The sequence below is a fragment of the Meriones unguiculatus genome, chromosome 1 (assembly GCF_030254825.1).
Source record: "Meriones unguiculatus strain TT.TT164.6M chromosome 1, Bangor_MerUng_6.1, whole genome shotgun sequence".
NCBI lineage: Eukaryota > Metazoa > Chordata > Mammalia > Rodentia > Muridae > Meriones > Meriones unguiculatus.
Window position 1 is genome coordinate 108,152,381 of NC_083349.1, and position 24,843 is coordinate 108,177,223.

The 24,843-nt window shown below is 39.3% G+C and overlaps 1 protein-coding gene across 1 annotated transcript in view; it reads right to left on the bottom strand.

The window, feature by feature from the left end:
• Babam2 (BRISC and BRCA1 A complex member 2) overlaps positions 1 to 24,843 on the bottom strand; it is a 388,471-nt gene that overhangs the window by 285,760 nt on the left and 77,868 nt on the right. The window contains exon 4 of the mRNA XM_060364766.1: positions 14,772 to 14,866. Coding sequence (XP_060220749.1) covers positions 14,772 to 14,866 — 95 coding nt within the window. The remainder of the gene's footprint in view (positions 1 to 14,771; positions 14,867 to 24,843) is intronic.

Genomic DNA, 24,843 nt, shown 5'->3' on the forward strand with positions numbered 1-24,843 from the left:
GGGCGGGGTGGTAGAGTGGGGGATGAAAAATCCCAAATCTGTGGTAGTTTCCTAAGTCACAGCACAGCTGTGCTTCTGAGATACCTCAGTAGGTTAAGGCACTTCACAGGCCTAGCTACCTAATTTCAGCCCCAGAAACCCCACACAAAGATAGAAGGAAAAAACCAACTCTACCATGATATCTGCCAGCTCCACACATGCACTGTGGCACATGGATTCCCCACATACACACTGGAACACAACATAACAACAAACAAAACAAATATTTTTAAATCAGAACATAAACTAGCAATGAATAACATTTAGCTTCTTAACATTATAATCTAAACCAGAGCTCTTAAGCTTTCTTATTCACTTGTATGTAACCTTTTTTTTTTTTTTTTGGCCTGAGAAATGTTTATGTGATGCTCCAACATACATACATTTAATATAAGTCTACAATTAAAAATTTTACTGATAATAACTCATGAAGGAAAGTATTTAGGCAATTCTTTGGTAGATGTATAACTTTAAAATTTTTTTACCACTTATTAAAGATGAAAGCAAACCTGACACTAATACGATGGGCGTACTTGTTTATTTTTAAATACAGAATTAAATCTTGGCTGCATGTTTGATTTCCTCAGAATGCAGAAAACCTGTAATGTTTTTCAGAGTTGTTCAATACTTTGCTTTTTAATTGTCAAAGCTAAGAATGCTACTTCGCATAAATATATAGCGCAAAATGGCAGAAGTATATTTAGGGCCATTTCAGAAATTCTGTTCTAATTCTTAGCCAAAATTCATTCAATGCTTTCTTGTGAAATTCAAGTCAATAATTCAAATAACAGCTTGCCCCTCCCTCAATATTCTAACAAAATAAAAATATATACTACTTTGATACTTACATGATGAGAAACTGCATTAAGAAATTAAAAGTCTATTTTCTGTAATTCAACAATTAAAAAGACATCGGATGAGTTCATACCATTCAATAGTCTAAAATATATAAACAAGGGTTTTGGGCAGTATTTGGCATTGCATGGTGTGCTGGCACTCAATGGCGAGTTCACCTGCTGCATATTCAGAAGCAAGTCTGCAGTCAAGTCATGCAATGGAAGGAACAGCTCAGATTCTTTATGTGTCTGATGACCTATGTGTCACAACCTACCTCTGTAACTACTATCTGCTTGTGCAAACTTTGCTTAGAGCAGGCTAGTTTGAGGGATGCTTCTAATATGTCATCCATACAATGTGATGTCTCTCTGAAGCTTTGTCCCCTTGCCCACAGTGCTATCACCCTCTACCCCCATCTTGCTCTCCGTCTTCTAAGTCCCACCCTTGCTTGATGATCAGATCAACCGAGGCTCTACTAGCACGACTCTATCAGAAGTCCTGTAGCATTTGTTGTCGGTTATTAATATTTACTATTGGTTTATCTTTTAGTTATGCAGCAGTTAATGCTAAACCTGCTATATACCCAAATCACCACACAGAGACTGGGATTTATTTAATTAACCTAGAGCACAATGCCGGGCAATAGTTATTCCATCCTAACCCTCCAAGCCCAATAGTTTCCTACCATTCAGGTTTCACCCATTATAATTGCTTTTAGTCATATCTTAGGTCTGGTCCATCTCTCCAAGTGGCTCCAAGACCTCTCCTGCAGATTCTCTCTTCTCCTCTGCTCCCTTGCTTCCTTCTCCTCCCCTGTCTTGACCAAGATGTCCTACCCTATATTCTCCATTGTACAGCACTGGCTGGTTGGCTGTTCAATTGACAATATAGAGAACAAATGGTGGCATGTTTACACAAACTTGAAACAGGTGATACTTAGCCTAAGCATCACAATGCATTGTCCAGATTGAAACTAGATAGTGGGATAGAGAAATCAGCATTTGAATAAATAGGGTAAATTGTATACATTCCAAAAGAACATATACCAACAAGCATTGATATAGTATCTGGCCATTAAAAGCAAACACAAATAAACAAACAAATAAAAACACCTCTGTGTATACTTTCCAGGTGTAAATCAGTGTTAGGAAAGCCAAGGACAAGTAAAATAACAGGCTCTGCCTCCAAGTGCCCTTGAAGTTACAGAGAAGATAAACAGTAACCAATTACTAGAAGAGTAATGCTACCCACTTGATTACAACCATACACCACGCTGCAACTTGCTACACCAGTTCTTTTTTAACACTTACAGTAAGTTTCTCTTATTTTACCTTTATATTTTTTAAATGCATGCATGTGTGTGAGCCTGAATGCATTATCTGTGCATCAATGCATACAGGAGCCTATGAATGCCAGAAGAGAACCTTGGATCCCTATAAACGGAGTTACAGGCAGTTGGGAGTCACTATGTGGGTGCTAGGAACCAAACCTAGGTTCTTAAAAAAAAAAAAAAGCAAATGTTTTTAACCACTGAGCATCTCTCCAGCCCCAAGGTTTTCCTATTTAAAACAAACAAAACCATAAAGGTAGTCCTACTAAGAAGTAACTCCTCATATCAATGTGACATACATCATCACAATCAACCCTGATGTTGTTTTACTAAAACTTTCGCTTCTTTCCAGTCATCTTTAGAGAAACAGGACAAATTCCTATTTGCAGACATGAGAATTAAAATGATGCATTAATATGTGACTTTTTGGTAAATTATTAACCAAATCCAACCAGTAATTAGTTATTCACGGGCAAGAAAATGTAAGTTAAGAACTAAGTAACACTATTTGACTAAATAATGTTAAGAGGGGTTCGCTGTTATCTCAAGAGTAACAAACTTAAAGGATTAGAGCTGTTAGTGCAGCTTGACAATAAAGTGCTCAAGGGCCTGGGCTGATTTCCCTGGGGAAAGAAGTGAGAGGAAAAAAGAAGAAAAAAAAAATAACTAGTGCAAGATGTAACCAGAGGAGCCACTAACAATCAGAGCCAGATCAGACTATTTCAGATAAAGTTATACTGTTGTGCTGGCTAGTTTTTTGTCAACTTGACACAAGCTACAGTCATTTGAGAAGAGGAAGCCTCAATTGAGAAAATGACCTCATAAGATCTGGCTGTAAGGCATTTTCTTAATTAGTGATTGGTGGGGGAGGGCCCAGCCCATTGTGGGTGGGGCTATTCCAGGGCTGGTGGTCCTGGGTTCTACAAAAATGCAGGCTGAGGAGCAAACTAGTAAGCAGCACCACTCCATGGCCTCTGCATCAGCTCCTGCTTCCAGGTTCCTGCTCTGCTTCAGTTCCTGCTCTCACTGAACTCTGAGTGAAGTGTTTTCCGCCCTAACTTGCTTTTGGTCATGATGTTACATCACAGCAACAGTAACACTAAGACAACTGTCCTAGGAGAAATGCTTGACAATATATAAAGTCTTAAAACAAGAGAGTAGGGACAAATTTACAGAATATATATGCATGTGGTACAGATGCAGAAAACACCAATAAAAAATAAATTCTAAAATACTAAGACTCTGCTCTACAGGTCATAGAGGAGTTTGTACATCTTGACACTTATATCAATTTTACATGTCATTAATAATACAAATACATGGCCAGGAGTGGCGGCACACGCCTTTAATCCCAGCACTTAGAAGACAGAGGCAGATGGATCTCTGTGAGTTTGAGTCCACTCTGGTCTACACAGTGAGACCATGTCTCAAAGCAAGCATACACATAACAACAATAACAATAATACATTACCATAATATAAACACCAAACTCTTGAGAGGAGTTGTGTAGGGGACTGGATGTGATAACAAGAGGACACAAAAGAGAAACAACAAAGAAGGAAATGGACAATGCTCAGAACTGTTCAGGGCGCCTCCTCTAGAAAAAGAGTACTCATGAACTGCAATGATTTATTCCCAACTCAGTAACTCATTTTCCCAAAAAAACATTTTTACAAATTCAGTCGAGTAAATCAAAACTGACAACATCTGCTAAATGTTTTATTTGCCGTTGGATTTCAAAAAATAACTTGGGTTTGCCTTTTTCCATTTGTCTTATGGGAAGCAGCATTTTTAAGGTACCTTGTTTATACTTGCAAGGCGCTCTGTTTCTCTACAACTATGTTTAAAAGTCTTGTTTATAACACATGCTTTCAAATTATGTGTGTGTGCATATTAACAGTCCCTAATCCACAATTGGCTGTGACAGCAACAACTTCAGAAAAACAGATATAACCATAAATCATAGTTTTTAAACCAAGAGCCCTTCACTATCTTCCTTTAGAGAGAACATTTTTAAAAGAAGAGAAAAGGACACCCACTTTTTCCTCACCTCATAAAGGATTTCTACAGTGATAAGTTAAAATAGACAATAGTATTCAAAGACCTTCACTGACACAAGTATTCACAGAACTTCACAGATGGAAGTACTCATAGACACAGAACTCATAGACTTCACTGGTGGAAGAATGCATAGACCTTCAAAGGCGGTACTCACAGACATTCATAGACACAAGCACACGTTGACTTTGGTGGACAGAAGTACTCCTAGACCTCTGTCTCATCAACACATAAACCAATTTCCCATCAGAATATCTAGTCATTTTCTCACACTCACATTGGTCATTTACTGATGGGTTCATTATTCTATGTTGTCCTCAAAGCAAATAAACCAGAGATGCCCTCTCTAAATAACAGTCTACTTGACACCAGGAAAATCTACTGAGACTTAAACATCAAGATTTCTATAATAAAAAATACACTGTCATGGAACCTTTTTTTTTTCTTTTTTTGTTTTTAATTTTTAGCCAACACTTATATTAGCATCCTATCAGTAATTAACTTTGGTTAATTATGTGTTTTTTCTGGTGTGGGTGTGTGTACATGTTCATGTGAGGGGTGGGCAGGTACAGGGATAGGCATGTGGAGACCAAACACAACCTCTGCTGTCCTTCTTTAAGCAGCATCTGCCTTTTCTTTGGGACAGGTTCTCTCAAGCTGGCTGGCCAGCAGATCCCAGGGGTCCATCTGTCCCCATCTTCCACCTCAGCATCTCTAATATAAGAAGTGCATCCACTTAGCTCCGCTTTTTACTTGGGCTCTGGGAACCTGAACTCAGGTCTTGTTCTTCGAAGGCACATACATTACAGACGGAGGCACCACCTCAGCTCTAATTTTGTTTTCTTACCAACAGGGTGTGTGGCATTCACAGTCCACTCAAGTTTTTATACATTTGCTTTTAAAGTAAAGGATAAAAATGACATTTTCAAAGTAAAATGACATGTTCTCAAAATAAAACTGACATGCTTCCACGTGGGCTGCTGTGGCGCTGAGCAAGAACAAGAACAACCTGAAGCTTAGACACAGCGCAGATACTTCTCTGAAGCCACCCGCTCTCAGAACCCCAGAGAAGAGCTGACTGCTGCAGCCGCTTCACCCAGAGTCCTGTGCAAATCGGCCCACAGGGAGACTGGGATCCAGGCCCAGGCCAGGCAAGAGCTGCTGCAGTGGCTCAGGGAAACCATGACAGCTTCTGGCAGAGGGCTAAGAGACCTCAAATATGCATCTAGTTCCCCTCAAGACTTTGATAAATTCTGATGCAGCAAAACATTGTGAAAGAAAACTCCTCTGTGGAGCAAAGCTATCTGCAATCATGTAAGACAAAATTTAAAATGTGGGGATGAAGATCCATACTGCTTGTGTATTGAAATATTTGATAAACTTGGTTTAAAAAATACAAGGAGAGCACAGCATTTAGAATTGTCACAAAAGACTGACCACTCCAGGCTCATTTAGAATAACCTAAACAGGCTACTTCACAAACAGAAGTGGCCCTACCTAAACCATAAATCATTCTCAACTCGGCAAAATCTCTGGACTAAAATGATCAGCTTAGCTGCCTCTCAGAGAAGATGCTGTCTCTGTCTGTTTCTGTACCCCCTCCCTCCTTCCTTGCTCCTTCTTTCTCCTGCCTCTCTCTTCCTTTCCCTCTCCCTCTCCTGATCTTTCCTCTCCTCCCCTTCTCCCTCCCCATCTCCCCTCTGCCTCCCTTTCCTTCTCCCTCTCCCTCTCAGAAAATGGCATCCTCTGGATCTCCTGCCATTCTTTAACTGGAATATCTGGTGCTTACCTCAATTACAAGAGCTACCAAAAACAGAACCATGTGATGGATAAGGGGGAAAAAAAGAGACAAAACACACGTTTAAGGATATTCTAGATATTAGAATGAGCTCACAAGAACTTGAAAATAACTGTGAGTGACAAAATGAAGACTCTGTAGATGTAGAAGAAAATATAAATTCACCAGAGAACTAGAAGTTGTAGAGAAAGATCAAATCAGAAAACTAAAGTCAAGGTGTGATTCATATAAACACACACACACACACACACACAGAGAGGAACACTGCAGGCTGACAGAATCATCACAGCAGGAACTCTATGTGCTCTAGTTTGCCTGGCTTTGTGCCTGATGGGAGGGAGAGGGCAAGATTGATGGTTTGCTTATTGGGTTCTGTTTAGATATATGCTTTTTGTTATAACATTAGCTAAAATTAAAATGACTTATTTCTCATCTTTAAAAAAAGGAATAGGGTAGAATTGAAGACTAAAAATGTTTTTCTCAAAATTAAGAAGTCATTACACACATTTAAGAACACTAACTAATAAATTGGGAGAGGAGTTGGGCATTGTCTACATGTGCTTACTCATTTTTCACCTCTCATTTCCTCTCTGCACTCTTCTGCAAACTGAGGCAATTTTCTTCACCAGCTCACACAATGGCCAGCCTGTCACCGCAGTGAGATGGAAAGAGCACAAGGCACAGAGCTTTTAGTTCTGGATCTGGATCCCATGGACTCCAGTGGTAGTTATCTTTGGATAGTGGTGCCCACTTTCCAGCCTGTTTCACTGGCTGCACCCACCTCACTTCTACTGTCAGTCCCTAAAAGACCCAGCAGGCCACCAACATCAGCTTTGGCTCACAGCACCTGCAATGAAGGTTGCTATCTTCCAGATGGCTGTAGCCACACCCTCTTCCAACAAATAAATTGAAATCGTAGAAACCTAGGCCACAATGGGGGAATGGGAAAATGGGGTTCTAAGTTTGTTCCTTTGAAGGTATTCTCCTTTAGCCTTAAGTAAGCATTTTAACACTGTTAGTCTTATTTGTATTCTTTATCACACTCTTGCTTTTTTCAGTAATTAACAGTTTGGTATATTAAATGTTCCCTATTTAATTACTAGTGTGATTTCTATCTCCTTACAAGATCATGACTAATAAGCTAGTAAAGCTGAGCAATAGCTAATGGACCTACATCCCTTATTCATGGCCAAGCAAATCCACCCTTTGATATGTGCCATCAGGGACGAGCGTGACTACTGAGAAAGGCAGACCATCCACATCATGCTGTTCACAACAGCAGATGAGAGGTGAGATCAACCCAAATGCCCATCAGCAGAATAGATAAAGAAACTGTAGTATGCTGATACAAGAAAATACTATCATCAATGAGCATACACAGGAACAAGAGGAAGAAAAACTGCATGGGAGAAGTAAGAGAAGGACACCAGACACAATCAAACAAATAAAACTGTGTCAGTTGATTTGTATATCAATCAAAGATGGTAAAATTAATAAAGTGCTACGAGTCTGTATAGTATCCACTCTTAGGTGAGTAGGCATGGGGACAGAAGCAGTGTCAAATGAGCTTCCAGATGTGTGGAATGTTCTGCTTCCTCCTCTGAATCCTAGTTCAGTGTTTGGAAATTCACCATGCTACATAGTTTGGACTTGTGTTCTCTTTTCCGAGTTATTCATCGCTAACAGTTACATTAAAGTAGTCTTACCAGTGCTCAGATGAGGGGCTGGGGATTTAGCTCAGCAGTTCAGTGCTTGCCTAGCCAGCACACAGGCCTAAGTTCAGTTCCCTAGCACTGAAAACACTACAAATAAACAGACACTCAGCTGATAGGTTTCTAAGGCCCTGAGGCTTACCGTGCAAGCACAGATCTGTAAAACCCCCTTCTCTTCCTTCCCACAGTAGCTGTGCTTACACTTCCATCCCTCCACTCACAACCCACCATGCACATTGCTACTCTCTGTCTCAAGCACCATGTCCACCTTGAGGGGAAGAGATGAGTTCTTTACAAATCTCAAATGACACATGACTAGACGTGAAAAATAAGAGTCTTCCATTTTACTTACATGTTCAACACTTTTTAGGTCCAGGTACTTGGAAGTATCCAGGTTTCCTATGCATACAACTGGCATTTTTTCCTCAGTAGTGTGACATGCAGTCCGTTTCAGCTCAGCACATTTGTGACATGTATTTCATGTACAGGGGCAGGTATTTACAGGGACCTATTTAAAAAGTGTTATTCTGTAGACGGCACTGTGAGGAGCAAAGGAGCAAGAGCAAGATGGCTGAGCACAGCCACGTTCGATGTAAGCAGAACAATCAATGGAGCACTCAAACAGCCAGCCAGCGGGCACTAGTGCCAGTGGCATTAGCGTCACTAGCATCCCAAAGTGCTGGCCCCAGGCACTAACTCCACCTCACCTTCAAGCTGGGAGGTCAGACAGCACGGCCTTCTCATCCTCCTAGAACTGCTGTGTGCTCTTCTCATTCAAATTGATGAGCCAACTTTCCTCCTTTATGCAATTTCATTTTGAATCAAAATGAATTATCATTATTACTTTGGGGAAAAGAATTTCAAAACAGCCTTGGAGGCAGCTGAGCATACCACAGAGTGTTGCAAGACTGGGCTGAAAAGCATTGCATTAGAAGTTCTGGTAACTGATTTCCACCCTCCAACTTTTTCTAACAATACAGTTTTTCCTAATATTTTATAATTGTAACAAAAGCATAGATCCTAGTTTGGGAAGTCAGGGAGGTTCTGACTCAAAGGAAACCTACTGCTGTAATCGGTGTGTACTGTGCACAGCGAGCAGTGAACAAAGCCAACCCACTCTCTCCTAATGTCTCTTTCCGCAGCCCTCTATCCCAGCTAAGGACCGCACTGGTTTAACAACTGTTTTTGCACCTCACAATTATCAGTCTTGGGCAAATCAGGGAAGCTGGTCACCCTAGGAAAGACAGATACCAAATAAGCAACTAAAACTATTATATGATAATGAGACAAAGAATGTGGTAAAGCTCAGAGACCATGAGAAGTGTTACAACTTTGTGTAGGAACATCACGGGAAGCATGATCAAAAATAAGCTCAGAGACCATGAGAAGTGTTACAACTTTGTGTAGGAACATCACAGGAACATCATCAAAAATACTATTTTTGATAAGGTATTTGAAGGGAGGAGGGGAGCAAGCTATTTAGGTAACTAGGAATGGAGTTCCAGGAAGAACAACAAGAAATAGCATGTGACAAATGGAAAGGTACTAAGATGGCAGTGTGTTTAGAATGTTAAAAGACCTATGCATCAGCAAAGAGCAGTGTGGAAGGAGGTGAGATTAGAGAAGCTATCGGGTGACAGCCACATGTACCTGCCATCACTTAGTCTCAGCACACAAATTCCAACCCGTAAGAATATTCCTTCTCATTACAATGCTCTACCTTAGTGTTGAGCATATACAAATAGACGTGTGTATATGTACCCATATATATGTAAAGCCTCTATTTAACTATCCCATAGAATTTCTCTGTAACAGTTATTTCAACTTTTTAATTCATACTTTTTATAATTTATTCATTATCTATCCCCATTGAAGCCACCTTCCTCCCTCTTCCTCCCTATCCCCTTCCCCTAGTCCACTGAAAGGGGGTGTTCTCCTCCCCTGCCATCTGCCCATAGCTTGTTAAAGTCTCATCAGTACTGCCTGGAGCCTCTTCCTCTGTGGCCTGACAAGGCCTCACTTCCAGAAGCAAGTGATCAAAGAGCAGGCAACTAAATTTATGACAGTCAGCCCCTGCTCCCATTATATAATACCTAAGTATACCTGTTTTCCTATATCTATCTATATCTTGGCCTCTCTGAGGTCAATTACATATTATACAGCACTGAACACAGTGTAAAATCAAAACCTACCAGTGGGTAGAATTTTCACCAATTTGTCTTTTATTAATTTATATGGGGTTTTTGTTGTTTTGGTTTGGTTTGGTTGGTTGTCTTTTAAGACAGAATTTCTCTGTGCAGCCTTGGCTGTCCTGGACTTGCTTTGTAGAACAGAGCAATCTACCTGACTCTGCCTCCCCGAGTGCTGCAACTACAAACATGCGCCACCACACCCTGCTGGTTTATATATTTTTTAGTAAATGCAGTTATCAAAAAGTTTCTGCTTTACTCATAATGTGATACACAGCCAGTACAAGCAGAAATAAGAAAATAATGACCACTGACAAAACAGCCTGCAGCACAGAACCATCTCTGTAACAGCAAATGTTTTGGTTTAAGGTGGAAAGCAAAAGAGCAAACAGGAAACGGCTCTACAAATAAGAGCCTCCCCAATCATGGAGGTACACAAAGGGCCACTAAAGAGAAGACCTCTAAACTGATCTGGATAACTTTCACAGCATGGAAAGTTTCCATGACCACCCCAAACCATGTGAATGCTTGCCTCTACAATGTACTGTTTGTTTTACTTTTAAATTTTTCCTAAGCTGTAAAATAAAGTTTAGGGTCTGTCTACCCTACTACCCAGGAACACACCTGGAGCCTAGGTATCAGATCAATCACCTGAAGCTCTGTATCATAATCTTAATTAATGCTAAGTAAATGGTTTGATGAATGAATTATTAGCTTACACACTAAAAAGCCATAAGGTAATTCTACTAGATTTACAACTGCTAACTTTAAATACAATTTCCAATACACTTTGAATCTATTACAATGCTGTTTCCATTTTTGTCTTAGGAAATGCTTTAAGTTTAGTTCCGAGATAAAAGGAAAAGCACTGTTACCATTTTATAATCACATCTCAGCTCAAAATACGCACTGAGCCAGCTTCCCCAACATATTGGTCTGCCTCAAAATGGCAGGGAAAAAAAAGATTTTTAAAATGTGTAAAAAAAAATTTTGCTCAGTAGAAAAAAAACTTACACTAAAATCTTACACTGTAAGGTGTCACAATATATGACCAATATTTTTTAAATCAATTGTATCTCTATATTGCCACTAGAAACTAAAATAAGAAACAATTCTATTTATATCAGCATAAAAAATAACCAAACCACATGCATAAAACTCACACTCCCAAAATAACAAACATTGTTGAAAAAACTCAAGAAAGTATAAATAAGTGGAAAGGCATTTCACATTGCTCCTAACTGCAAAGACTTGACACCACTGAGGTGGCAATAATGCCCAGATTAACCTGAGATTCAATATAATCCCTATCAAAATCCAGGCTGGATTCTGTGCAGGTATTAACAAGCCAATCTAAATTTATATCACATTGCAAGGGACCCACATCAGTCAAGACCATCCACTAAAGAACAGTGATGTGAAAGTTCCATTCCCTAGTTTCCAGACTGATTAAACAATCACAGCAATTAAGGCAGTGTGATACTATTAGAAACATATACATACTGAGCAATAAAACTGAATTAAGAACCCATGCTACTGAGCAAAGGCAAAGGACTCAGTGTTAAGAGAGGTCCGTAGATGATTCAGTCGGTGAGGAAGCTAGAGTCATAACCTGTTTCCAAATTATTCTACTGTGCATCCTTGGGAACCATGGGCCACTAAGGCCCGTTCAGTGTCTTCATTATTCTGTGTTGTATTTTACCTCAACTGATCCCTCACAGAACTCACCTCCTTTGATGAGGAGACAGTTCACAAAGCAGAGCCTTAGGCGAATTTTGAAGCCCATTTACTTCTCTGTAGCCATATCCCTTATTTAAATCACCTCACTTTTTGGAAAAGAACAAGTTTAAATAATACAGTAAGTCTCTCTAAAACGATTTTCTCAAGCTAGACCATATTGGAGAGTTCATTTTTCCTTAACCATTGTAATTTAATGTATTTTTTACATTAAAAATACAGACATATCACAGAATCAGATGGAATTTTTTCATGAATTGTAATGATGAAGCCTAATAACTTAAAGCAAAATTCATACTTGCCAAAGGACGTACTTTGGACAATGGTCCCAGATTGTGGGGGTGCAAAGTCTCCTCTATACTTGATACTTCTGGTAGAAAGTCTTCAGAAGTCCAAACATTGGTTCTGTTTCCCACCCCACAGGTAACAAGATACAATTCCCTTTCATTCAATGTATAGACAAGTCTGTGTGATTAGTACATCAAGAGAAGAGGAGGGAAGCCTGGGTTGAATACAGAACTAAATGCTAACCCACTAACACCACGTGACAAGTTCCTGGGGCAGGCTACGCCTAGAGAAATGGCTGCTGGAGATCAGGGTTACAGGTTATATTGTCCTGGTGTTTTAACAAGACAGATTACAAGCGTGTACTTTTAAGAATGTGCTCTGATTGCCTCGTTGGGCTGGTCTGACCCACTTGTCCATGAAGTAAGCCTTCCTGATGTCCTCAATCAATTATCACTATAGAGAAAATGCTCCCCTGAATCTGCAATCTTCCTCTTGGATCCAGTACACTGTTGGTTGTGTCTCCTCCTCCCGCCACTGTTCTTTTTCAGCTTATTTCTCAAAAGCATTTATGATAACTTCACTCAGGGATGAAACAGCATCATAAGAGTGGAATTACCATATCAGCTCTGCCACAGAATTCTATAAATCTACTAGTGTTTCTTCAGTACTAAAATAGAAGAGTGGAATAAGATGAATCTTAGAGCCCTTTCTAGCTCTCTTAAATTCTCCATTCACCATGCTTGCCAATAATGAAGACATAAATTGCAAATTGCAAAACCAACTCCAAAAACAGGCTGTGAACACTCTTTCCTATCCTTTCTATCCCAGTGATCTCTCTTGCATAATCCAATGCTTTCTCTTTGCATTAGATTTTATTTCAACAATGGTCAATTCTGGATCTTAGATTTCTCCTTCACTGATCACAAGAAACACATTTCCATTAGGTAGTTCTCATTCTGTTCTTCTTTCAATGGCTCTTGGCCCAGCAACTAATGCACTCCACCAATGTCCTTGTGCAGACTACTTTTTTGTCAGTTAGACACATGCTAGAGTTATCTGGAAGGAGGGAATCTCAACTGAGCGAATGCTACTTTTCTTTCAACTCTAGAAGAATGGGCACAAATATCACCTCCTCCAAAAGGCTTGGCCTATAGGCAAGCCTGTGGGGCATTTTCTTGACTAGTGACAGATGTGGTAGAACACAGACAATTGTGGGTGGTGCTATTCCTGGGTAGAGGGCCTGGGCTGTGTAAGAGAGCAGGCTGAGCAAGTCATGTAGAGCAAACCAATAAGCAGCGCTCCTCCATGGCCTCAGCATCAGTTCCTGCCTTCAAGTTCCTGCCTTGGGTTCTCACCCTGACTTCCCTGGATGATGGACTATAAGGTGTAAAATAAAATAAACCCTTTCCTCCCAAGTGGGTTCTACTCCTGCTGTTTTATCACAGCTACACAAACTCTAACTAAGATGTCACCAAATGCATCTAGCCTCTGGAGCTGTTTTACATGAGTGTACACCTCAGCAAAGGTATCAGAATCCTTTTCTACACCACATTATATGAACCACAGCTTCTTCCAATTTGCTTCCTTCACTCAGCTACTTGAATGCTCTCATATTGCCACTTTTCTTTGACTCTTGAAGAATGGACACAAACATCACCTCATCTACAAGGCTTTCTCTTTGATCACCTGTGAATTCCAGGAACAGGGCTATAATGTTTCTTTGGTATCTGGTGTCTGCTCCCACCATTGGGCAGGTTTGAGACAGGGAGGAACTATACAGTAATGCTTCAGTCTCATCTACTGCAGGTGGGCCTCCCAGTTTAGGATGAGGTAAACGACAACCCTGTGACTTCTACGAAGGCAGTATTTGGCTAGAAACTTTTTTTAATCCAACAAAAGTTTATGTACAATTATTAAAAACCTTACAACAAGCTCATGCCAGCAGTATTCTCACAGCTATATCAAAATTTAATGTAATTCTTTAGGTTTCATCAGTACCTCACCTTTAAAGGGAAGATGAAGGAATGGAGGACTTTCAAAGTAAATCATCAAATACAGTTTTAATGAACAACAACAAAAAAAAAATGCAGAAAACAAACTAAGAAAATAGTTTTAAACAACAATTAAACTTCTTTGAAGAGTATAGCTATTAAAACAGATTTAAATTTGGGAAATGAAAAAGGAACACTGAAACAAAATGGCACCTGTTCTTCATCAACCATGAACAAACTCAACTGCTAAATAAACTGTGTGTGCTCTGATAGGTACCAAGACCCCGTTTCCCTAATAGTAAGCCCTCCTGCTTTAATGCCAGAAACGTGTTTCAGTTACAAGGTTTGGGTATGGCTTAGCATAGAACATTCACTCTGGTCTTTCCCCTTATGATAACACTAAGATAACGGATGTGCATGTCCAAATTTGCGACTTTTGCTTTCACACACACACAAAGTCTCCTAAAAGGCCAAGAAACACTCTTCCAACCGTTATTTTGCTGAAGTGTCAGTAAACACTGGAAAAAATGACTGCAGGCATGATCACTGAAACAAAGAAAATATCTTCAATGTGTCTTTCAGTTGAAGAAAAATTGTTTCAAGCAATACTGAAGACTTAATGTGAAATGGTCCCAAAGTAAAACTACAATGAAAACCTCTCAAAGTATGTTGGCACATGAAGAACTGCATTTATTTCACAGACGGAGAAAACCACATTTGACTAAGCAATTACCAAATGCCAATTTTGTTTTCTTTTCAACAAAGGCCATGAGAGCAAGCTGCAGTACTCACGTGTAGAGCAGAGGGGTCTGGCAGGAACTCAGCATCCTCTCCAAAGATGAAATCGGGGGGCAGCTCTGGATACTGAGCATTAAAAATAATGTCCCCTGAAATGTAGGAAAATGACAGGCTCTTCTTATTCCCTTGCAAATGGACAAACATTCCAAAGAATGCATCAGAAAAAAAAAAAAACTTGAAGAAATTTATATTTAGTTTAAGAAACAAATTTGCAAAGTACTTTCTGAATGATTAATTCTTCAGATAAAAGAACTGATATCCTCTTTGAAATTACCATCCACAATAAGCAATCAAAAAAGTGCAGTACACTATGAATATAAATACTCCAGCAGGAAAGTAGAAGCTGCCTCATGCAACACACATGCTGATTATTTTTTATAAGAAACACAACTGTCCAATCACTGCCTGCTAATTAAGAAGCCTTTCCTGAAAACTGATTCTGTATAGGCATAGTCCTTGCCTTGTAGAAATTAAACACACATACCTTTGCAATAATGGGAAGCGCATCTAACTTGAGGTCAAGCAGGCCCCAGTTATATTTTCAGGGTCCCTAATTATTATTAACTCAGAGACCTTGGAAAGGCTTTGACCACTCAAGCATCAGTTTCTTTATCAGGAAATGGGTAGTGCAGTGGTGCTGGCACCACTGTGTGAAGCAGAGGAGACGACGTGCGCAGCCCTGTTAACTCTCAACAAGCCATACAGAAGTGTCATGTTGGTAATGGTGTTGTTCCCAAACGTAACAAGATATTAAGTCTCATGAGCACACTGTTCCTTCTCTGTCTCTTTATTCAGCTCCTATGTTCTCGCCACTCACCCAAAAATTCAGTCCTCATCTTTCTGCTAATACTTACTAATAATCAGATTAGTTTGCAGACAATGTAATGCACACTGGGCTGCAAGTACTTTGTGGTGTGTATATTTCTGTACACATTCACAACTTCTGCATACATCCACTCACTTTCACTGTCCAAAAGATAACATTTACGTAACGCTACCCAAAATGAAATATTCCAGCCTCAGTTCTAAATTGAGCTCTTACATCCCTACACACTAAACATTTCACGTCAAGCTCAGCAAGCATAAAAATGTGCTCCACGCTCTCATACCCTAGAATACAAGCCATCCCAATATTCCCTCCAAATGAACTAACATGGACTTTCTCCACTGCTCACAGCTCTATCCAAAGCCAGACCACCCAATCCACACATTCACACTTTCACTGAATAATGAATTTTGCTCTAGGGACTACACTAGCCACTAAAACCAAAGACTTCTGCTAATAAAGAACTGAAACACTAAAATAACTCAATCATACCATCTTACATAGTTGCCTATAGGTACCGGCTGCACTCAGTCCACAGTGTACTAGTCCCCAACTAAATCTTATTAAAGTACTATATAGCCTGAAAACTTGCAACTCAGAAAATTTCAGTAATTCTCTCATGTTGAATACAGCAAAGACTAACCTTACAAATTGGTACTTACAGCCTCCAAAACATGGTGCTCCTCCCTAGTTACCCACCTTCCTGTCTGTGCAAAGCCAATACAAACTGTCTGCTCTGGCTATTATGATCTACTCAGCACCTTCCAATTATCATGAAACCCACTTCAAATGGCTCTTCTCTTGCTCGGCTCTTCCACCACTCACGAGCCCGCTCCTATTACCTTCTACACAGTACCTGCCCTCACAAATCTGCAAAAGACTGATCACTGTTACTTCTGAAATTCATCAATATTGCTTGGCTACAGCACTGCTTGAGTATTTGCTTATAGTCTTAAGACTATTTTATGGCTTGCTGTCTATTGTCTTTACTATGTTTAGGTATGTGCCTTGTATCCCTCATCTCTCCAGGACTTTAAACATGAATGGGTGTTGGATTTTATCAAAAGATTTTTGGTATCTAAGGAGATGATCATGTGGTTTTTCTCCTTCAATTTGTTTATATGGTGGATTACATTGATGGATTTCCATAAACTGAACCACCCCTGCATGCCTGGGATGAAGCCCTACTGCTGAGAAGGGAAGTGGACAAAAATTCCCACCCCTCGCCTAAAAGCTTTATCTAAAATTGATAACCACTCACTAAAAACAATTTTATATATTTTTTGTTAGTTTTTTTGTTTGTTTGTTTTTCCACCAGGGTCCCACTGGGGATACAAACCACACTTAAGGGCAGATCCCCAAAGATGACCAACAAAAAAACAAATTCAATGGTAGTTTTGGGGACTCTTTTTGTCTCACACTGCTTGGTCTGGGCTTTTGCCTAATATAGTATGGCTTCTGATTTTCTGACTTTATGTGCAAATGTGTGTGTCTCTGTGTCTATATGTGTTTCTTGTATTTTTTTCCTCCCTTTGGCTCATTTTTATTTATTTTTTTTTCTCTGCTATTTGCTTGGGCCCGCTCCAATTTGTTTGTTTTCATCTTATCTTTTATATATATATAAATTTTTAGGTGTTTTCTAATGAGAGATAGCATGAAAGGGTGTGGATTTGGGTGGGTAGAAAGGTGGGAAGAATCTGGAAGGAGCTGGAAAGTGAAAACCATAATCAGAATATATTATATTTAAAAAAAACTATTTTCAATTTTTTTTATTTTTCAGCATTTATTTCAGTGATACCAAGAATGTTAAAGGATAAATTTACATTACTGCATCTTTATGACCCACCTGCCTCTGTCTCTGGAGTGCTGAAATTAAAGGTGTGTGCCACTGTCATTGCGTATTTTCTTTTCTTCTTTACAATTTATTCATTATATATTATATTATATTCATTATATATTTTATATTATATTATATTATAGTATAGTATAGTATATTTATTATATTATATTTATTACATTATATTTATTATATTGAAACCCCCTCCATCAACTACTGCCAGTCCCACCCTTCCTCCCTCTTCCCCCATCTCCTTCCCCTAATCCCCTGAAAAAGGGAGTTCTCCACTATTGGCATCTGCCCATAGCTTGTTAAGTCTCATCAGGACTGCCTGGATCCTTTTCCTCAGTGGCCTGGCAAGGCCGCATCACCAGGGGCAAGTAATCAAAGAGCAGTCAACTGAGTTCATGATAGAGGCAGCCTCTGCTCCCCTCACTCAGAGATAGACATGGAGACTGAGCTGCCAATTGGCCACATCTGAGCAAAGGGGTCTAGGTCCTCTCCATACATGGTCCCCCACTGGTGCATCAGTCTCTGCAGGACACCCTGGGCTCAGATCTTTTAGTTTTGTTGGTCTCCTTGTAGGGCTCCTGTCCCCTCCCATTCCCCTATTTCCACCCTTCTCTTCTTCCGTAAGATTCCCTTCACTCTGCCCAAAGTTTGGCTGTGAGTCTCAGCATCTGCTTCGATCCCCTGTTGGATGAATCATTTCAGAGGACCCTCTATAGTACGTTCCCATCGGTTTCTTCTCTTTCACCACTTCTGGTGTCTATCCTGTTTACCATTCTGAATGAGATTTAAGCATCCTCCCTACTGTCTTCCTTATTGTTTAGCTTCTTTAGGTTTGTAGCTGGCAATCCTATATTATATGACTAATATCCGCTTATAAGTGAGTATATGTCATGCCTGTCTTTCTATTTCTGGGTTATCTCACTCAGGATAATCTCTTCTAGTTCAATACATTTGCCTGCAAATTTCATGATTTCCTTGTTTTTAATAGCTGAGTAGTATTCCACTGTGTAGGTGTACCACAATTTCTGTATCTATTCCTCCATTGAGGAAGAGCTAGGTTGCTTCCAGATTCTGGCTTTTACAAATAAAGCTGCTATGAACATAGTTGAGCAAATATCCTTATTGAATGGTGGGGCGTCTTTTTAAAAGATTAACAAGAAAGAGAGAGAAGGGAGGAAAGAAAGAGAAAGGAAGGAAGGAAGGAGGAAGGAGGGAGGGAGGGAGGGAGGGAGGGAGGGAGGGAGGGAGGGAGGGAGGGAAGGAGTGAACAAAAAAAACCAACCATATACATTATATGGTAAATAGACAGACTTGATCTTCCTACTTACATTACAAGCATCCAGAGAACATGTGTTCTTATGCTCATTTCATGTCTCTCACGAGGCAAAGTGCAGCTCACAGAAAATCTATTTTAGAAATGCTCAGAATATGAAAAAGGACCTCTATTCTTTGATCGGGTATCTAAGTACTAAGAAATTACTAAGTACTAAGTACTATAGTAAATTACAATGCATAGCAGAGTTACATCCAGAGCTTCCAGTGGGGACTGAGTTGTTTTTTTTTTTTTTTCTTAATTGTATTCATTTAACCATGTTACAGCCTGATCCCAGACTCTACCCTCCTTTCCTCCCCATCCTGCCATCATGCCCTCCCATCCCCCCCTTCTTATTAAAGAAGGGGAGGCCCCCAAGGGATACCAACCCACTCTGGTACCTCAAGCCCCAGCAGGACTAAGTGCATCTTCTCCCACTGAGGCCTGACAAGGCATCCAGCTAGGGGAAATAGATCCAAAGGCAGGCAACGGAGTCAGAGACAGCCCCTTCTCCCATTTTGGGGGGACCCACATATTGACTATGTGTACATCTGCCACATATGTGTAAAAGTCTAGATCCAGCCCATGAAAATCTGACATGCTAAATTTCAACAAAAAGGCTTGGAGCAGGGCTCAGTGGAAAACCACTTGCCCAGAGCACACGAGGCCTTAGACTCAAACCCTAGTAATGAGATCAACCAATCAACCAGCCAGTTCTAACAAAAGAAACTGCATTGCCTTAGTTATTAAAGGAAGTCAAAAATCTAAATTTTTATCTCCCCAAAGGAACAGTGTCAGTAACACCTATTTCCAAATCAGCTAACAGTAAAACTGCAATTCAAGGATATCCAATCTTGTTGAATCTATTTAGTGTTGTACAGGAAGCTCTAGCCAGGGCAAAGAAAAGAGATAAAAGGCATCTATATTGGAAGGGGAAAAAAAAGAGAGTAAAAATATCTCTACCATCGTCCCACAAGGTAAATCTTAACAAATCCATGAAAATACTATATGAACTAGTAAGCAGCTTCAGAGAGGTTTCCAGATACAAGATAAATGGAAGAAAAAAAAACAAAAACAAAAAAAACCAACCTCCATTTCTGTATACTAGCAGGAAACAACCCCAAAATAAAATTAAGGAAACAATTATATTTATAGTAGCATCAAAAATATGCTTAAGAATAAATTCAAAGAAACATAAACTTTATGCACTAGAAATATTGTTAAATTATAAAAGGCCTCAGAAAATTAAAGGCATCTTCATCTATCAGAACACTAATGCTGCTAAGGGCAATACTATGCAAGTTGATCTAGAAATTTCACACAACTCCTCCAAAATCCCCAACAGAATCTCTGCAGAACTTAAAAGGCCAATTCTAAAAGTCATACAGTAATGCAAGACTTCTAGACAGCCAAAAGGATCTGGAAAGCAAGGAAGAGGAGAAAATACATATTTTTTCATATATATATATGAACTCCTAATTCCCAATTGGAAAAGTTGTTACAAAGGCACAGATCCTGGGTGCAATACTGAATATCAGCAGGCATCAACCAATAGAATGCAGGCTGTAATCAGTGTTGTGCAGGCATGGTGGCACAGGCCTATATACCAGAACTTGAGAAAGAGAGGCAGGAAGACCGGTAGTTCAGGGCAGTCTCAGCTACAGAGCAAGTTGTAAGCTAGTCTTGGCTACGTGACACTATATCTGAAAAAAAAAGACAAAGTAAAGAAAACAAGACAAAAAAATCCACTCTTAGGGTCAATTGATTCTTCACAGAGCTGTAATTCAATTCCCCCAAAAAAAGTTATTTCACTTTCCTGCCCTCATAAGGATAGCAACTATTAAAAAAAAAAAAAAATTGGCAAATGTGGGGGAAGATGCAGAGAAACCCAAACCCTTATGCAGTGTTAGTAGGAATGTAAAATGATACTGCTGCTACAGAAAACAGAATGGTGGCTCTTTTAAAAAAAAATTAAAAATAGATTATCATATGATCCAAAAATCCCACTTCTGAGCCTATATCACTACCCCCCAATTAAAAATAAGGGCTCAAAGATTTACTTGTTCATGGAAGCACACTTCACAAGAGATATGAGAGTAGAAACAGCCCCAGTGCCCATCAACAAATAAATGAGTAAGAATGCCATACAATGGGAGATTGAATATATTAAACAAAAAAAAAAAAAAGGAAACTGACAAATACTATGCCATGGATGACATTATGGGGAGTTGAATAAATTAAAAGAGAAACACTATTATGCCTCATAGGAAGCAGAATGGTAGCTGCTGGGGGTTCGAGAAAAGGACGAAGCAGGAGTTGCTGTTTAATAAATCAAGTCTGTCCTGCACAGTGGGCAAGGTCTGTGGCTGGGCATGTGACACACACCTGTAAGGCCAGCCCTTCGGATATTCTGGCAGGAGAGCATGAGCTAACATCAATTTTGAAGCCACCTTGGGCTACATAGCAAGAGCTCGTCTCAAAAGTCATGATTTTAAAAGAAAGTCTGTTAAATTGGGTGAGGAACACAACAATAACTACACTTGGGAGTCTGAAGCAGGAACATTATGAATCTGAGATCTGCCTAGGCTACATACCAAGTTCTAAGCTAGCCCAGGCTCCATAATAAGATACTGCCTAACCCCCACTCCCCAAAAAATGAATTTACAGGCTACAAGTCTTGAGTAGTAGAATGCTTGCCACATGCCTAATGTGGGAAGCTCTAAGTTTAGGCCCGTTCTGCTCTTGCAGAGGACCAAGGCTAGCTGCCAGGACCCACACTGAGCCACACGGAACCACCTGTACTCCAGCTTTAGGGGTCACACACACTTCTGCTCTCTGCCAACATCCACACACACAGCATATACTCATGCAGATCAACACCTATATGGAAAAATAACAAATATCATTTTAAAGTATCTTTTTTTCAAGTATAGTTTTTTAAATATGTTGAGACAACTAGACAGGCAGTGCATGAAATGGGCCCGTGTTTTATACAATAAAGACACACTAACAAAAAATGGATGAAAGGCCTGAAGATAACAACAAAAATGAAATACATATATATACATACATATATACATATATATATATATATATATATATATTTTTTTTTTTTTTAAGGAAGCTTAAGAATGAATCCTCAAAGAACTGGATCAGGAAGTCATTTCTATAGTGGTTAATTTTAGGGATTGACTGGAGGAATAGCTGGAAAACTATTAAATAGTTATTAAATAAAATAGTTATTAAAAACTATAGGAAACAGGAGGGAAGAAGAAAGAATCTGCAGGAGAGATCTTGGAACCAAGTGGAGAGATGGACTGGACCTTAGATATGACTAAAAGCAAGTCTAATGGGTGAAATCTGAATGGTAGGAAACTGTGGGCTTGGAGGTTTAGGATGGAGTAATATTACCCAGCATATTGTGCTCTAGGTTACTTAAATAAATCCCAGTCTCTGTGTGGAAAAAAAAAAACAAAACAAAACAAAACTATTAAACAGCTGGAAAACTATTAAGGCCTGGATCTGGGGTAGGTCTACAGTATGTGTCCACAGGAGACTGACATACTAATATGAGTACATTAAGTGAGGAGGACCTAGCAGGACTTAGACCAGCATTCTGTGGGGTCTCTGGCCTTTGGCCTCTCCCTAAGAATTGCAACATTGGCCTCTCCAGTTCTGGCGGTTTCTAAATGGGTCTGGCCAAGCAATAGGCCAGCATCCTGAAACTACAGCATATAGACAGTCTGTCATAAAACTTCCCAACCTTGATGCTCACATGGGTCAGTTCTCCTAATACTAATAAATCTCCCCTGTGTATCTGTACATTCTGTTGGTTCTGTCTGTGGAAAACACTAACAGTTTCTTCTACCCAAAAGCAAATCAAGCAACAACACCAACAAAAGATAAATCAGACTTCATCAAAATTAAAAGCTATTGTTCTTCAGAGAATACTGCCCGTAAGTAAAAAGCCCATAAAATGAGAGGAAATCTGACAAACAGCATATCTGATAAATAACATACAGAGGTACATGAAATTTTTAAATGGGGAAAGACTGTTGTGAGATGTTTCTTTACTTACAAGAAGCCAAAAACTCATAAGATATTCAGTGAGACATGAGGGAGAGGTATAATCAAAATCAGAATGTGATACCAAGTCACAACTCACTAGAATGCTCCTATAAAAAAGATAGACAATGATAACAAGAGGCTGCAGAGGAACTGCCACCCTTACAGCATAGCTAGCAGTATGTAAAATGATGCATCTGAATGGCCTGGCAGCTTCTCTGAAAGTTAAACATAGAGTTACCCACTGGACTCTGCCACTGCTCTCTTAGACATCCCAGGAGAACTGAAACCATGTCTACCCAAAAGCATGCACAGGAATGCTCCTACAAGCATAATTCACAAGAACCAAAAAGTATAAATGACTAATGTCTATCAACTGAAGAATGAATAAATAAAATATAATATAATAAAATAAAATAAAAGAGCAAGTGAACAGAGAAAGAGAGACAGAAAGAAAGGTAGGAAGAGACAGAAGAATGCACTGAATTTTACATGCTACAATGTGAATCAACTTTGAAATCATTAATGCTAAGCCTTACTACGAGGGAAGTTCACTTGTATTATGGCTCCATTTATATGAAATGTTCAAAATACATAAATGTAGAAACAGAAATAACTTAGTGACTGCCTCGGGACAGGAGAAAGAGAGTGAATGCTAACAATGAACTTTCCTTTTGTAGTGATGGAAATATAAATTAGTGGCGATGGTTGCACAATTTTTGTGATTATACTGAAACCACTGGATCATATACTTTAAGGGTGAATTGCATGGTATGTGAATTATATTCAATAAAGCTGTTATTTTTTTTAATCTGATACAAAGAATTTGCCCCACTTTCAAGAAATATGATCTTAAGCACAAATAAATTATAAAGTGTTTACTGAGTGGTTGTGGTTAAATCTATTTTTTGTAAATAAAATCATGTTAAAAATGCAATTTTAAGAGTTCTATACTTAAGAGACTCTACAATGGTCCCTTTTTGAAAGTAAAGATCTTAATAATATGAATACTTACATATATTTTCCCTTTTTTATAACTTCTTAAATGTATCGTTCAAAAAGAGTTCTAAGCAATACTAAAAATGTGTCATTAAATTTTAGTGGGTTTTTTGGTTTTTTGTTTTGTTTTGTTTTGTTTTTTTTATTTAAGGCAACCAAAAACATCTAAATTCACAGTAAAGTTTTTTTTCAAAGGAGGAATATTGTATACCAAGCTATTATACCCTTACAGAAACAACCTTCTGAGAAAGATGCAGCAGAGAAGTGGTATTTGTCATATTAGATACAGCAAAAATGCTATATGACTATTTTTTAAACAAATAGACCATTTGAATGCTTTTTGAGATCTTGTGTGTTCTGACTCTCTCAAAGCTAAACTTCCAGCCTCAAAGGAAGACCTTCTGAAACAGCTGCCTTGATGCTCAGTGGGCTCCTTGAAGGAGCCTGTGGCACTGTTCGTGCTGTGGAGACCAGTGAGTAAATCAGTCAAGAACGTTTATTAAAGTACACTTCTGGACAGATGCACTCCTGAACACCTGGGGAGTTATACAGGAAGTAGAAAACACAGCACCTGACCTCGAGGCCGACATGGTAGAAACATAAAGACATACACAAATCATAGGGAAAGGCAATAAAGCTGTGTTTCCTTTATCTCCCCCTGGAGAAGGTGATGTGAGCACTGAGCACAGGTGACTTGGGCACTGCTTACTTCAACCTGTCATAAAAACGAAGAGTAGGCAGGAGAACAAAGAAATAAAAATAGGATCTGAGGTGATATGAGGTGAGGTTAAAAGAGAAAGCACAAGGAAACACCCAAACTTTAGAAGAGCTGTAGATGCCTAACAATAAAAGCAGTTTCGAGTCTTGTTTGACATTATCCTCTGAAACCTGCTAGTCTACCATGGAAGGGCCAATGCTGAAGAAATGTCTTTCCAGATGTGCATCAAAACAGCTTCCTGGTGCAACACATCTGGGAATGCACAATTCTAGGCACAAGGCAGTTTTCCACACTTGG